Source organism: Fopius arisanus, unplaced genomic scaffold (assembly GCF_000806365.1).
Source record: "Fopius arisanus strain USDA-PBARC FA_bdor unplaced genomic scaffold, ASM80636v1 scaffold00030, whole genome shotgun sequence".
NCBI classification, from domain to species: Eukaryota; Metazoa; Arthropoda; class Insecta; order Hymenoptera; family Braconidae; genus Fopius; species Fopius arisanus.
The window spans coordinates 607104-620470 of NW_011887769.1; the positions used below are offsets into that span (position 1 = coordinate 607104).

Sequence of the window (13367 nt, forward strand, 5' to 3'; positions counted from 1 at the left end):
CGGCTTTACGATTTTTCAAAACATGACACGTGAAATTGAACATATTATCGACGGAATTAGGGAATGGTATGTAAGAGTAATAGATTCCAATTAATTACAGCGAATGGTAAGATAAATAGCAATAAATGTGAATTTTATAGGGTGACATAAAGGTGAAAAATCGATAAACATCAATAACTCTACAAAAACGAGACTAATCAGATACAACTGACACTATTTTAAAGACCATAACATTTTCTTTAAAATACCGTACAAATATTCGTATTTATTTGTTTTAGAAGGATTATTTACTTATGCATCATATTCATTCCTTTGTAATTATATATCATTTTTTCAATTATAATTTTTATGGATATAGGAGTTTCGAGGGTTCGTATGAAAAAGATAAATGGGTAGTATGACCTTGCCCGGTCTTTTATCACCCCGTCCCAGTACCAGCGGTGTACCCTAGCCTAATTCTGTACCCCCACGTCTCTAGCTAACTTATAATTAACTCCAGAGGCTATCATTTCGTTTTCTGACGATACTTTCATTTTTCCATCATCGAGAACGAACTTGCGCTACATGGGGTATTTCGTTCGTAGGACGTTTTGTTTTCATCAAAATATAATACATGGAAAATAAATGAAAAATTACCTCCTTGAGTGGTACAGCAACGTATGGATTCTGCTTGCTGATATAATGAGGGCTTCCAGGTACCCTGACTTTCCTCTTCTTGACATAAACGAATCCAACCCCCACAGCGATGCCCACTCCAGCAAGAAATCCAACGATGCATCCCCCGACAACAGCTCCCACAGGCAGTCCAGCAGCCACAACACTCCTTGGAAGAGCATTAGAAGTAATCTCCCCATGCCAATCTTCATAGCAGTCCCTGGTTTCCCTGCTGCCTCCTTGGCACCCCCCATTGCTAGGGTCCACGCAGACACGTCTTCTGCTCTGCTGTCCTGCACTGTCACAAGCACTCCACTTGCTCCAGGCATCCCATCCCCTGAGGGAGTCACAACTTGGCATCTCGCAGCTCTCCCTCATGAAAGTGGGCCCTTGACAGGAGCCCTTGAGACATTCCCTAGATCTGCTCTTTACCCCAGTTCCACAGAACACAGAGCACTCTGACCAATCAGTCCAGCAGGACCACTCACCCTCAGAGTCGTCTCTACAGGCATGAACATTGCAGACTCTGCTCTGGAGCCCTGCCCCCTCACAGGGAGGTGTTTCACACTGCCTCACCCTGTGTTGACTCCCTCCACCACAATTTTTTGTGCATGGATACCAGGGGGACCAGTCTGACCAGGTACCCTCAATCTCAGAAGCGCTCTGAAGGGTAATATTTGTCCTGGAGCATGAGCCATCGTCTCGGCAGAACCTCTCCTCCTTAACCAATTGTGACCGGACACTGCTGGGATCCTCAGTGTGTGCTTTGCAGCTAAATTTGAATCTCTTCTCCATGTAAGCACCATTCTGAAGACCACTTACATTCGTGGATGGCAACCAAGGTGTCCAGCTGGAGTATCGCTTTGTCTCGGGGCAGAGATGAGTGTTGCAATCCTCGATTTGGAAACTGCAGCCAGGGCATTCGGAACCACCCTCTCTGCTAGGTTTGTCACAAGTACGTCTCCTCATTCTTATTCCACTATTGCAGGGTTTGGAACACGAGTCCCAGGGCCCCCAGGAAGACCACTGGGCGTGCGGGGGTGGCTGAGATTTCGCTGGGGCTGGACATGGTGGCATCTCAATACAGACGATCTCGTCATGATCGTGACCCACACAGACTCGACCACCGAATGCTGGAGCTGGATTTGTACATGTTCTTCTTCTCGTTTTTATGGCAAAACCACACGTCTGGGAACAGGCAGACCAGGCTGACCAGGCTGTCCAGCCACCATGGACAGTGCAATTGGAGACCTGTATTCTTGGCCCTGAACAGCTTGAACCACCGTTTTGTGGTGGTGGATTGTTGCACTCTCGGGTTTGACACTGACAGATATCTGAGGGAGGCTCTGAGTGCTCTGAATGAGGGCGAAGGTGGGAACGAGGGTATAAAGAGGAGGAGGTGCTATGCTGGCAGGGGGCCCAGGCGCCCCAGACACTCCAGCCACCGTCAACTGGATCCGTTAACACTGGGCAACGAGTTACCTCTTGTTGCCAGTGATTAGCAAGATGATTGTCCATCGGAGCTACGTCGCACTTCATCAGGTATTCGTTCCAACCACAATAGGGCTCCTGGGCATTCAGGCAGGTTCCCCGATTTTTATGACGATGACACTGAGACGCGGGGATTCTGCAAAGTAGAATAATGAATTTAATTCCATTTTACTTTAATTAAAATCAATAAATTATCTGTGATGATGTACATGGATAAGTCGATAATTTTATGGAAAAAGAATTGAATGATTCAATATTAGATTATCATTATGAATGATTTAATTAAATACCTCAATAGCCCAGTCTCCATTCCCACGTACAGACTCTGTGAGTCCTTCAAGAACTGCAGGCTCATGGCTGGAGAAGGCAGAGGTCCCCAAACTTCCACAATACAAGTCTCATGTGTCCTTGGTAGAACTGAAATCTTCTTGACGAGGCCCTCAGCAGTGGCAACGTAGAGCACCGTCACCCCTCGATGAAGCTTTGTAGGTACAACATCCACAGCGATGTGAGTAAATCGTTCCATAGTTGTCGAATGGAGTGGTGAAATTGTTGTGCCCTGCACTGCATCATCCATCAACTGATATCGTTGATTATCCATGATTTGATGGTCTGGAACATTGACCGGTGTACCACAGTATTGTTTGTAATGATTGGTCACTCGTTTCTTTTCCCAGGCAGCACCCGAGTGCTCTTGATGCTTGAATGGCCCATTAAATGACGACGCTATTGCTGTCATGTTGAAGGCACAAATGGCCGAGCCAGCGATGGCATTGCTGTGGTTTGAAAATACAAGTTCCGGGAGTTATTTATCGGTTTTAAATATTCGTGGTGATGTTTTACGAATTTTTCACGAGTAAATGATCATCAAACAGATGTAGAAATTCTTGTATCGGATATAGAAATTCCAGTCGACGTACATTGAACATGAAATACCTCACTGATGATTTTTCCCATGATTAATCCCAAGTATTTGAGTGCAGTATTAGAGAAACAGAAATCGAGGTCAAGATGAGAATTTGCCAAGTGATTAACTCGGGATTGGATTTAGAGGTAAAGGGTAAGAAGTCCGTTTAAATAATCGATAAGTTTTCAAGGAATATCTTCAAATCTAAAGGAGATAGCAAAATTTTTGTGAAGACATTTTTTTTATCTCTCATTTCTCTCTACAAAAGAGGTTGTAGTAAAAATTTATCCATCTCTCTTAGATTCAGAGATGTTCTTGAAGACTGAATTGAGAACCAAATCTACATGTTAATGTTCAACTCTTGACTACTAAATTATAATTTTTATCATGGGCGCGTACCTGGGAGTTGTGAACGTAGCATAGACGATTCCCTCCTCTGAATTATAAGCTGCTCCCTGGATCTCGTCGTAGTAAAACGGAAATTCACCAGGAAGTGAGCAATTTAGTCGTGCCTTGCTGAAGCTTGTCCATGTGTCTCTCATCAGAGGCTGACCCCCTGGGTCTTTTTTGCAAACTCGAGCAATTCGAGAGTAGATTTTCTACATTAAAACAGAAACAATGAGATCATCTCTCGCCTCGTGGATAAATTAACAGGTGGATCGATGGAAATTAAACTGTCCTTGAAAGGATACTGCACACCTGTACACCTAACAACTATTACTTCAACTCAATCTCGTGGTTAATTGTACTGCATAATCACCTAATTAATGTCAACCCTTTGCAGGAGAAATAACCGAGTGTTGAACAGTGACTACACGTAATTCACCTCCATTTAATTTCGTCGGGATATTTTTTCCACACCAATTGTCATTTAATCATTCGATAATTAAGATATAACTACAGTTTTATTGTTATTACCTTGCCGCAATTTATGTACTCCACAGCGATCTCACGGAAGAGAAAATAAACATGATTCTCTGTTTCAAAACTGCCGACGAACTGGGGATCGTTTAGCCACCTTAAAATCGTTAAAAATTTTATGACTTTATTATTTTTTCAATGCGTAAGTATTGGGGGTAATGTTTATTGTCATTTGATGAAGAGAAAATTGTCATTTCTTGAGGAATTTATATTTTATTGTAGATTATTAAAAAATTTTCCCAGCATGAAATTAGCTGTCCTGAGACCTCTTAATAGTCAAAAGTCAATCGAAGTAAAATTAATTCGCTAATTAAAAATCCGTATAACGTTATCATCGTTTTATTTTATTATGATATTCATACTGTTTTTTATTCAGTTTAATTTAGCGATAAATAAAAAAAATAGTCAATTATCTGGAATTTTCTTGGAATTTCTCGGTATTTCAGTGTTTTTTAGACTAAACATTCAAGAGAATTGCGTATTTTCGACTTTTAAGCTGTTGCTTATCGATGAAAAAAAATCAAAATAATGGACCACGCACAGAAAGAGGAAATAATTATTAATTTCCTCAATTACCTCGAGTCATATTGATGTGTTCTTAAACTCGGTGATGCTAGTGTTCTATAAATAGCTGCATCAGCTCCAGAAAAATCAGTTGGTGCTCCAGCAAAAAGTCCAGCATTACCCCTAGCAAGTAGAGCTGTCACATTAGCATGAGGAGAGTACGGGCACATGGCAACACCGGATACGGTACTTGTCACACTCTTAATATTCTCAATCTGCAAAACCAAGAGAAAACAAGGAAAATGATTAAGAATCTTCAGTAAATGGGTAGACTAAGACAAGTAGACTTGGCTCAGCCGCAATGATCGGTAATGATTTTCTAAACGAAGAGATATGCAGATGTCCACATGAAAAGACCCCTTGTTAGCTATATGGAGTTAGCTACATGGGCATTCCTGATCAAATTCCGGAAATATTGAGTCCAAATAGAACTGTTCAATTCGTGGAGTTTAAAGTTTAAAATTGTAAACTTGCAAAACAATATTTTGAGAAAATCGATATTAAAGGTAGACAATGGATTTATTAGTGCTCTATTTGGATTTTTCTGGGATTGTAGTCTAAATTTTAAACTGACCCACGGTATCATTATGATGCGTCAAATCGAGTGATAAATATGATAAAATTATCGGATAATAATTCCAACCCAAATCACGAAAGTGTCGATATCTCGGAAACTAGAAGTGCGCATAATTTCATATGGAGGATCACATGTTCTATAAACCATGCCTCTAGTGCACGTGTTCCTCTACAAAAAATATGATTATGAAAATCTCTTGATCTCTCTTAATTTGAGATATATGTACCTTATGAGTGATTTAGGTGATACACGTTTATTATTATTATTACTAGTTTATGAATTTCTGATAAAAATTATTTGGCCTCGAATCATTGATGCCAGAATGAATTCAGAATCATGCGGGAGGGTAAACAGCGTCAGTTGCACCCCACGAGTTTTTTTTATAATGCATAATACGATTAGTTGTCTCAGAAAAAATTACCTCACGCCAGGTGCACTGCGGACTGAAGGCATGGGTTCCACAGGTGAAGAGGCTCTTTCCATTGCTCAGGAGGACTTTTATGTAGTTGTGGCAGTCCTGGGCGGTCTGACCTTTATCCTGACAGATAGAGGCCTTTTCAAGGGGTGCTGGCCATGTCGCGTGCTCCAGAAGAGTCAATGAGTTCAATGTCAGACGGTATAAATTATCTCTGGAGAAAAAAAAAAAAGATAATTATTAGAAATGTCGATTGGACTACACGGAGAGAAATATTTAGTAAAAATTACGGAACTTTCAGTTCACTTACCGATTGCGGAGTTGATTTGAAAAATTTAAGTGACGGTATCGTTATTTTTCACCGATAATTCAGATAAAAATTACGGAACACCGTGGAAAAATTCCGTGACTTTAGTTAAAAATTACGTGACAGTTCCGTAAAATTTCCGACAACCACATTTCGCTCCAGAATTACGGAAAATACACGTAATTTTTATTGAATATTTCTCTCAGTGTAGTTAAACCACAATTTTATATCTCGATTATACTTTCGTTAATTCCAATAATATTCAATAAGATAATAAATTAATGATAGATTATTAATATTATAATTATTTATAATAAAACAGAATTAGTGTCCTGAAAAATTATTCTTCCGAATTCCTTTGGAACGGTTGGTGGTAATTCAAGAAATTTCTCCCACCAGAATTTAATGCGATTATGATCATCATATGGGAGGACTTGCGAAAATAAATGTATTTTTTATTTTTTGTTTTTTATTTATTTGAAGTGCTGGGGCCCGTATTGTGGGGTATTTACATATTTCTTGTGATTATGATTATGATTATGATTATGATTATGATTATGATATATATGAAAATTATTCTCATAAGCTAAGCTACGCGACGAGAAGCGGTGACACTTTCCGTTACACCTGGATTTTTAAAAAGGAAAAAGGGAAAAGGAAAAAGGGAAACGGGAAAAGGAAAAAGGGAAAATGTGACAGTGTTCTGCAATTTAATGTGATCGAATGAAGAATTATTTCGAATGTTTGCGGCTCGCAAATTTCTCTCGAGAAATGTTAGTACGACCTCGAATGTCCCCAACAGGTCGTGCTTTCAAGTGGGCAGTGTTTTTTTGACGATACGACAAAGTCAAGTGACTCCAGACAACATTCCTCTCGCAACCCACTTGAGCTCTCCATTTCGTGCCTTTTATCATTGGTAACAGACGTTGCTCACGTTCTCGTAGGCGATCTAGCTCCACAATCGATACTGAAATTATTCGCAAAACTCGGGGTATGCTCCCGTATCTCAATGAGAGTAGGTTGGGGTGCGTGTACACTCGATAAATAAATTACCGATCATTTTATAAATAAACCAGGCGTTGGCACCGGGCATTCGGAGATAAAAAATGGATCCAGTTGGAGTCGGACGATGGATAAGCCGTTATCAGGGTACATGCTGGTGGTTTTGTGCTGCTCGGACTCAGAATCAAGAGATTAATGGACTGAATTTTCGGTTTTTATCATTAATTTCACCAAAATACGAGACATTTATTATTCAAAAATTGTCCTCGATGACTTTCTCTGGTTTTTCCCACTCTGAATTATCAGAATGTGAATGAAACACTAAATAAAATACTGATCGAGCAGTGAGATTAGTTGAGCCTCTAATCACTCATTTCTGATACGTGCGAGTGAACTTTTTCCCTCTCAATTGGCTCGATAAAATTTTCCCCTCGAGTCAATATTTTTTTAATTCCCTCTTTGGTAACACGTGTCTCAAGGTATCCTCGGGGCGACAAATGCACACGGAGGCAAATCGCCGAGACGTGAAAACCGGCGAGCCAAGCATAAATGGCGCCTACGTGGGCGCTACCTCTCTCACTTGTCCGCTCGAAACACAACTCCCTATCATGAGATAGTTCTTAACCAAGGTAATTATTATAAAGTGGAGTATAAGTGCGATCAGGTACCGTAGAATGCCAATTAATAAACCTTCTGCATGTTAGGGTCTCAGGGAATTTCACCCTGATTTGTTATCGCTGGAGAGATGGACGTGTACATTAGCCTTTGGGGCTAAATACATGCTAATTTCACCGTTCAGAATTATCGCGGTATCTATCAGTGCTAGTAAAAATCCTTTATATTCACTATCCAGCGTTTTCTCATTCACTAGTCAAAATTGCCCGTTGAAATTTCCGGTAAGAGCCTAGGAACTGGCTAGTAACATTTACTGCTAAATTTATTTCAAGATTCTACCTCAGCATATTATGCCACAAATCATTACACCATCATTTATCATTCATTGTGGCGTAATTAATTATGGTTTCTTTTATTACAGCATAAAATACATCACACCTCCTTTTATCGCAACAATAGGAAACAATAGTAAACAATAGCAAACAATATTATCACGGAAATCAAAATATTGATTCTCCGCTTGGAAAAGTTGAAAGATACTCAAATGAATTAGCTCCTAGTGCCTCCATTTAATTGTGGTGGAAACGAAAATAGTGTAAACGATGTAATTAGTTATGTGATAAGTAATACTGAATGAATTGTTCCCATGATAAATAATGCTTCGATGAATAGTCCTAACAGCTGCTCGTAACGAGTAGAAACGATACCAGATCAATCACCTGTTAGCTGAATCAATTTTTTTACCATTTACTCCTTTGCTATTGAATTACTCCATGAAAATTTATGGAAAAGCAGGAAAATTCAGGCAATACCTCGGACAATACTAGAATTGAACTCTATTGAAATCTAAAATTCCAGTTTCTTATTTCCCGAAATTTTTTCAGCAATTGCTTTTGGTTGACGACTATATTGGAACAATTCCTATGAATTTCTCAAGCAATAAAAATGGTTTGACAATGTTTATTTGTCCGCATCTCCTGCCAACACTCAATGACCCACTGGGGGTCATCCTCTTCAGTGTTGGAGCGTAACAAGACCTCAACAACTTCTCATAACCGTTCAAGGAAGATTATTTGCGCAGTGAGCAGGAAGCAATCTGTTTCAATGTGACCGATAAGTAGCCCAACAATATCTCCCGTCGTTGCCTCATCCTCACGTCAATCTTAACGGTTTTATCCCACCGGACCCCCCAAAAAACTACTCATAACACTATTAGAAAGCTACTCTTCAAATTTCAAGTGTCACCAAACCACAAAAGTAGCAATTGAATTTAAAGTCAGCAACCAAGTGACAAAGTGAAATAAATCAAACCCGGTAATTTTCTTAATTTTTGATTGAACTCACATTACCACTTCGCTGTACACAAAAAAATTATTTCTATATATAGGAATATATTATTTTCTACGAGGAAGAGGTTTGACAGGAAACCGCCAATACAAGATGAGATATTCTAGCGAAAAGAGTGAATCGAAAAAAACAGAGAAATAAAATCAGTGAGATTTTCGGCCGGCGGTAATTTGACAAGCAGATTTATGACCCCCCATAGATTTAATGCTCGTGGAATTTTAGGGAGACGTTTGAGAAATAGTATTCGTACAATTCACGGAGTTCGACACAATAACACCGGAGGAACGCAAATACGTGGGCGGAAGTTGGAACTGGTGTCTTGGATCAGTCAAAATACCAGAGAGCGGAATGGAAAGGGAATTAATAAATAGTAAACATATGAAGTGCAGGATGATGGGACAAGTATATAAGGGTTTTTCCATGGACTCTCGCCCTTTTTCTCCTCGGATTTTTTTTTTTATTCCGTGGAGATGAACGCAGTCGTTACCTCGGGGCTTCCCACCAATCGCCTGTCCACCCCCACGTCTCTGCTATTTTTATTTCTCGATCAACTTCACTGTTTTTTATCGCCCTCGCTATTTTTGCTGGCACAATCCCCAGGGACTTCTTTGGATGGTGAAGGGCATGAGACACCTACTTCAGATCCTCGAGGATTAATTGACCACTCGGTCTCGGTGAGCGTTTGTTCTCGTCCTTTCTGATCCGTTTCGTTCATTCGTCAGTGATTTTGGATTAGCATATTCATTGGGCGATTTATATCGATAGGGATAGTTAATGTTGCGTTAAATTTATCGGGTTTTATCGGCTTCGCTGGGACAGAATTAATTTGTTACTATTTTTGATTATTTTCGCGTGATTTTTCAATGTACTAGCATTTCGGAGGCGCTTTGCGCACCTATATATAATCATCATATGGAGACATATACAAAATATATATGTATATTGTAATGGATATTTCTGTAGGAATACTCAATGTAGTTTTCGTGTAGGATTCTTAATTTTTCTAATGACAGTACATAATTAATACATTGGATTCAGCTAATAAAATTCAATAAAAAAAAAATTGAGCCAGATGATGCGGTGAAAAACGAAAACGCTTTTCATTGTGCCTACAATTTCCCCTGTATTTTTGAGGCTTTCAAGTTAAATATCAGTTTCCAAGAAATAATCCATGGAAAGTTTGATTTTAAATTAGATTATTCCTTTAAAGTTAATAAAAAATCCGCGAAATTGAAGGAAATTTAACAGTCAATTTTCATTTAATTCTCATTCATAAATGCTTGTGAATGAAATCGAACTCAGACTTATTTTCCACAAAACTCAGCAATTTAAAAAAATGATGCACAGCTCCTAAATTTGCCAATATGGAAATTTATCAATTAAATTGCGTCAGCAATATTAAAAAAAAATGTTAGGTATTACCAACTGTCGAGTTGCCCTGAAATCACCCAAGTGAACATCAACTTGATCGGCGAATTCTCCATTACATGTGATTTCACTAATAATCCTCCTTATCTCCCTTTCTTCATTAATTAACCGTACGCGTACCTCAACTAATTGCACTGCGTGTACACGTGTCGAGCATTAACCTGTTGAGACACGTAACAACCTTCCACCAATCTCCAATCTTCAATATTGTCCCTTCTCATTATGCTATTCACACAAAACCCGAAACGATAAATTAACTATAAAAATAGCAAGCGGAAGTCTCACTCTTGAGTGATTGCGGGGATTTTTCTCGGCTGGGGGGGAAAGTGAATGTTGGGCGCCACAATTTGCATTTTCGTTTGAGGCTGATAGCCTTCGTTGTCCTGACACGTGTTGCAGACGTCAGGCAAAATTCAGTCGAGTGCGTCCGGTAAATTCTATTTCAGACAAATCGCGATAAATTTTTATAAAATTTTAGTTCATTGCAACAGACAGAAAAAAATACCTATAACAACGAAATTTTATTTATATAAAAAAAAAGTCTCTTATCAGTTTCTTAAATCGTGGAATTCCTGATAAATATTGGTATGAATCTTTGGTTCTTTTATTTTCATTTATCTCAAGATAATTGTCAAGTAACGTAAGGTTTTCCAAAAATTAATACAATTCGCCTAAAATCTAGACAGAAATTTTCACTACAAATTGAAGTCTATGAAACATTATCTGAAATGCTGTTTTTCGTGCGAGACACTACGTAATCAAAGTCCCAAAAAGTCTTGAATTCATGAGGGGATCACTTTAAACGTTCAAACACTCAAAAATTCTCGCGAACGAAATCATTTATCACGCGATTTCACGATTAAAAAATTGACAAGAGAATATATCTTCTGTATCAAAACAATTTTTTCCTCTCACAGCAATTATGAATAATGAAAGCTCCATGAAATATTTTTTCACCGTCACCCCGATGATTCATTCCTCCTCCGCAATTACCTCGGAGGGACGTTCAATCGATAAAAAATTATCCTGAAAAGTTCAAAAATAATAACGCAACTATTTAGAGACAATCCGCGAAGACGTGGGCCGTTGGTTCAGCCCACACATCTAAATGCCGCAGAAATCTCGTCTCAGGCATAACTTTTACGTTCCCCATAAAAACCGAGTGCTCGACTTGTTGAGATTGTCACTAATAAACACAAATACAGGCTATTTACGTCGCATTCAATAGCGAAATGTTGTGTTCAAATTCTGGGCATTAAATCATTTCGCACTGCATGATATGGGCCGTTGTGCTGATGGAAATGAGAACCTCCAGATTTTTTTAACCACTGAGAAATGGATATTTTATTACTATTTGTTCATTTAATATCGCTGAATTTTTATTAACCTCTGGTCGGACGTCTATCGCATGTCCCTTTCACTGATACCCGAGAGCATATTGTGCACCAGTGGGTTAGAATATTCCCGCGGGAGTAGATCATACTCAATCGAGTACACACAGAGTGTAACTAAATGCGTATATACCTGTCTGGTGTTTACCAATAGGACCCCAAGACGCCGATTAATACATAAATCCTGAACTAGACGCAGTGAACGAATAAATGCAACTACTGGCGCCAGCCTCTGCATTCTTCCTCGACTTTTTTTTTGTCAATTCGATAGAGGGGGAGGGAAATTGATAATTTGTTTGTGACACGTGGAATAATGCCGTTGCAATTAAACGTCGTTAAGATCGTGTTGATATATTTCCAATCGTTTGCTCTATTTTTATTGAGTAATCAATCATAACGATTTTCCTGCGGGTTTTGAGCATTTGCTGACAGCCGAGTGCCCATTTTCTAATTGGATTTGATTTTTATCATGGTTTGTCATGTATATCGGGTATTTAAATTAATTAAATATCGAATAAATAGTATTAAATTCGGTAGCCGAGTGGTAAAGTGAGATTAGTAAATTTTTTTTTTTTCTGTATCGATTTATCTTGGGATGTATTGAATTTGCAGAGAAAATATTAGAATTTTTTTTATTCAATTAAAGAAATGAAGGGGTTTACTGAGAAAAATAATTCGAATATAATAATTTGAATACATATTTAGGGATTAGGAAGTACTTGTTTTAATATAACACAAACATTTGTGGATCATTTTTTAAATTACATATTAATTGATGTATTTCTGACAAATACTTGCAACTTTTCAGATATTCAATTATTATATGGAAGAATTAGTTCATTCGATACAGTATTATATAACACTCTTTCAGGGAATCAGGGGATTATTTTTGGAGGAGCAAATGTTTTGATATTCCGTGAGTAGCAGGTTTTTAACTGGATTCATAAAGAATTCGGTAATACGTGTTTATGGGGTTTTGGAATACAACTCAGAGGTTAATATTAATCAATTATCCTCTTGGTGTGGAGCACAGCTGGGCGTCGGTTTTTTAAATCCTCAACGTGTTGTATTTTCGCGCCAGGTTGCACACGCGGGTAATTAGATCCAGCGGGGTACCTGGGGTTTTACCTGGTAGAGTTGTGGGTGCAGAAAGACAATTAGCATTATTCATGAGGTTTGTTGGGTTATGAATGAAAAATAATTTAACGTAGAAATCCAGAACTGTGTTATTCATATTAAGATAAAAAGAATCTTTTTTTGTGAGAGAGTTTTTTCATTGAGACCTCTAGTAATTAACCTACGATTTTTGGGGAACTAAATAACATTATTGCTAAATTTGAGCTTTCTAACAAACAACCGTTGATTTCATATGCATAGGCCACGAAGATGATAATCGGAGTCTCCAAAAAAAGAAAAAAAAAAAAGAAAAAAACTTTTGGTCCCCCCCAACCCCCGCCCCCGGGGATGTTTTATCTGGGGTTTTTGTAAAATTCAATTTTTGTGTTAATTAATAACTGATTTTCTGATTTACATACACTTCCCTCATGAATTATGATAAATCTGTTAGAGATAAGAAGGCAAGAAAGACGTTGCAAACAAAAATTCTCCAAAAGTCATTTTTCCATCTAAAATTTCCAATGAGTTGAACCTTAATGGAATTTTTTAACCTTTTTGAACTTTAATAAAAAACTCATTTGAACTTCAATGGCTATATTAGATTTGATCAGTCACTCTTATTGGATAATTCT

General features: G+C 38.3%; 1 protein-coding gene across 10 annotated transcripts in view; it reads right to left on the bottom strand.

Moving 5' to 3' along the window:
- Nucleotides 1-13367, bottom strand: part of Sema5c (Semaphorin 5c) — a 72757-nt gene that overhangs the window by 1525 nt on the left and 57865 nt on the right. For all 10 annotated transcript variants that reach the window (XM_011302981.1, XM_011302987.1, XM_011302985.1 and 7 more), the window contains exons 4-9: nucleotides 5536-5743; nucleotides 4550-4752; nucleotides 3971-4070; nucleotides 3452-3651; nucleotides 2436-2921; nucleotides 637-2281 (exon numbers count right to left, since the gene is read on the bottom strand). In XM_011302981.1, the coding sequence (XP_011301283.1) occupies nucleotides 637-2281; nucleotides 2436-2921; nucleotides 3452-3651; nucleotides 3971-4070; nucleotides 4550-4752; nucleotides 5536-5743 (2842 nt within the window). The remainder of the gene's footprint in view (nucleotides 1-636; nucleotides 2282-2435; nucleotides 2922-3451; nucleotides 3652-3970; nucleotides 4071-4549; nucleotides 4753-5535; nucleotides 5744-13367) is intronic.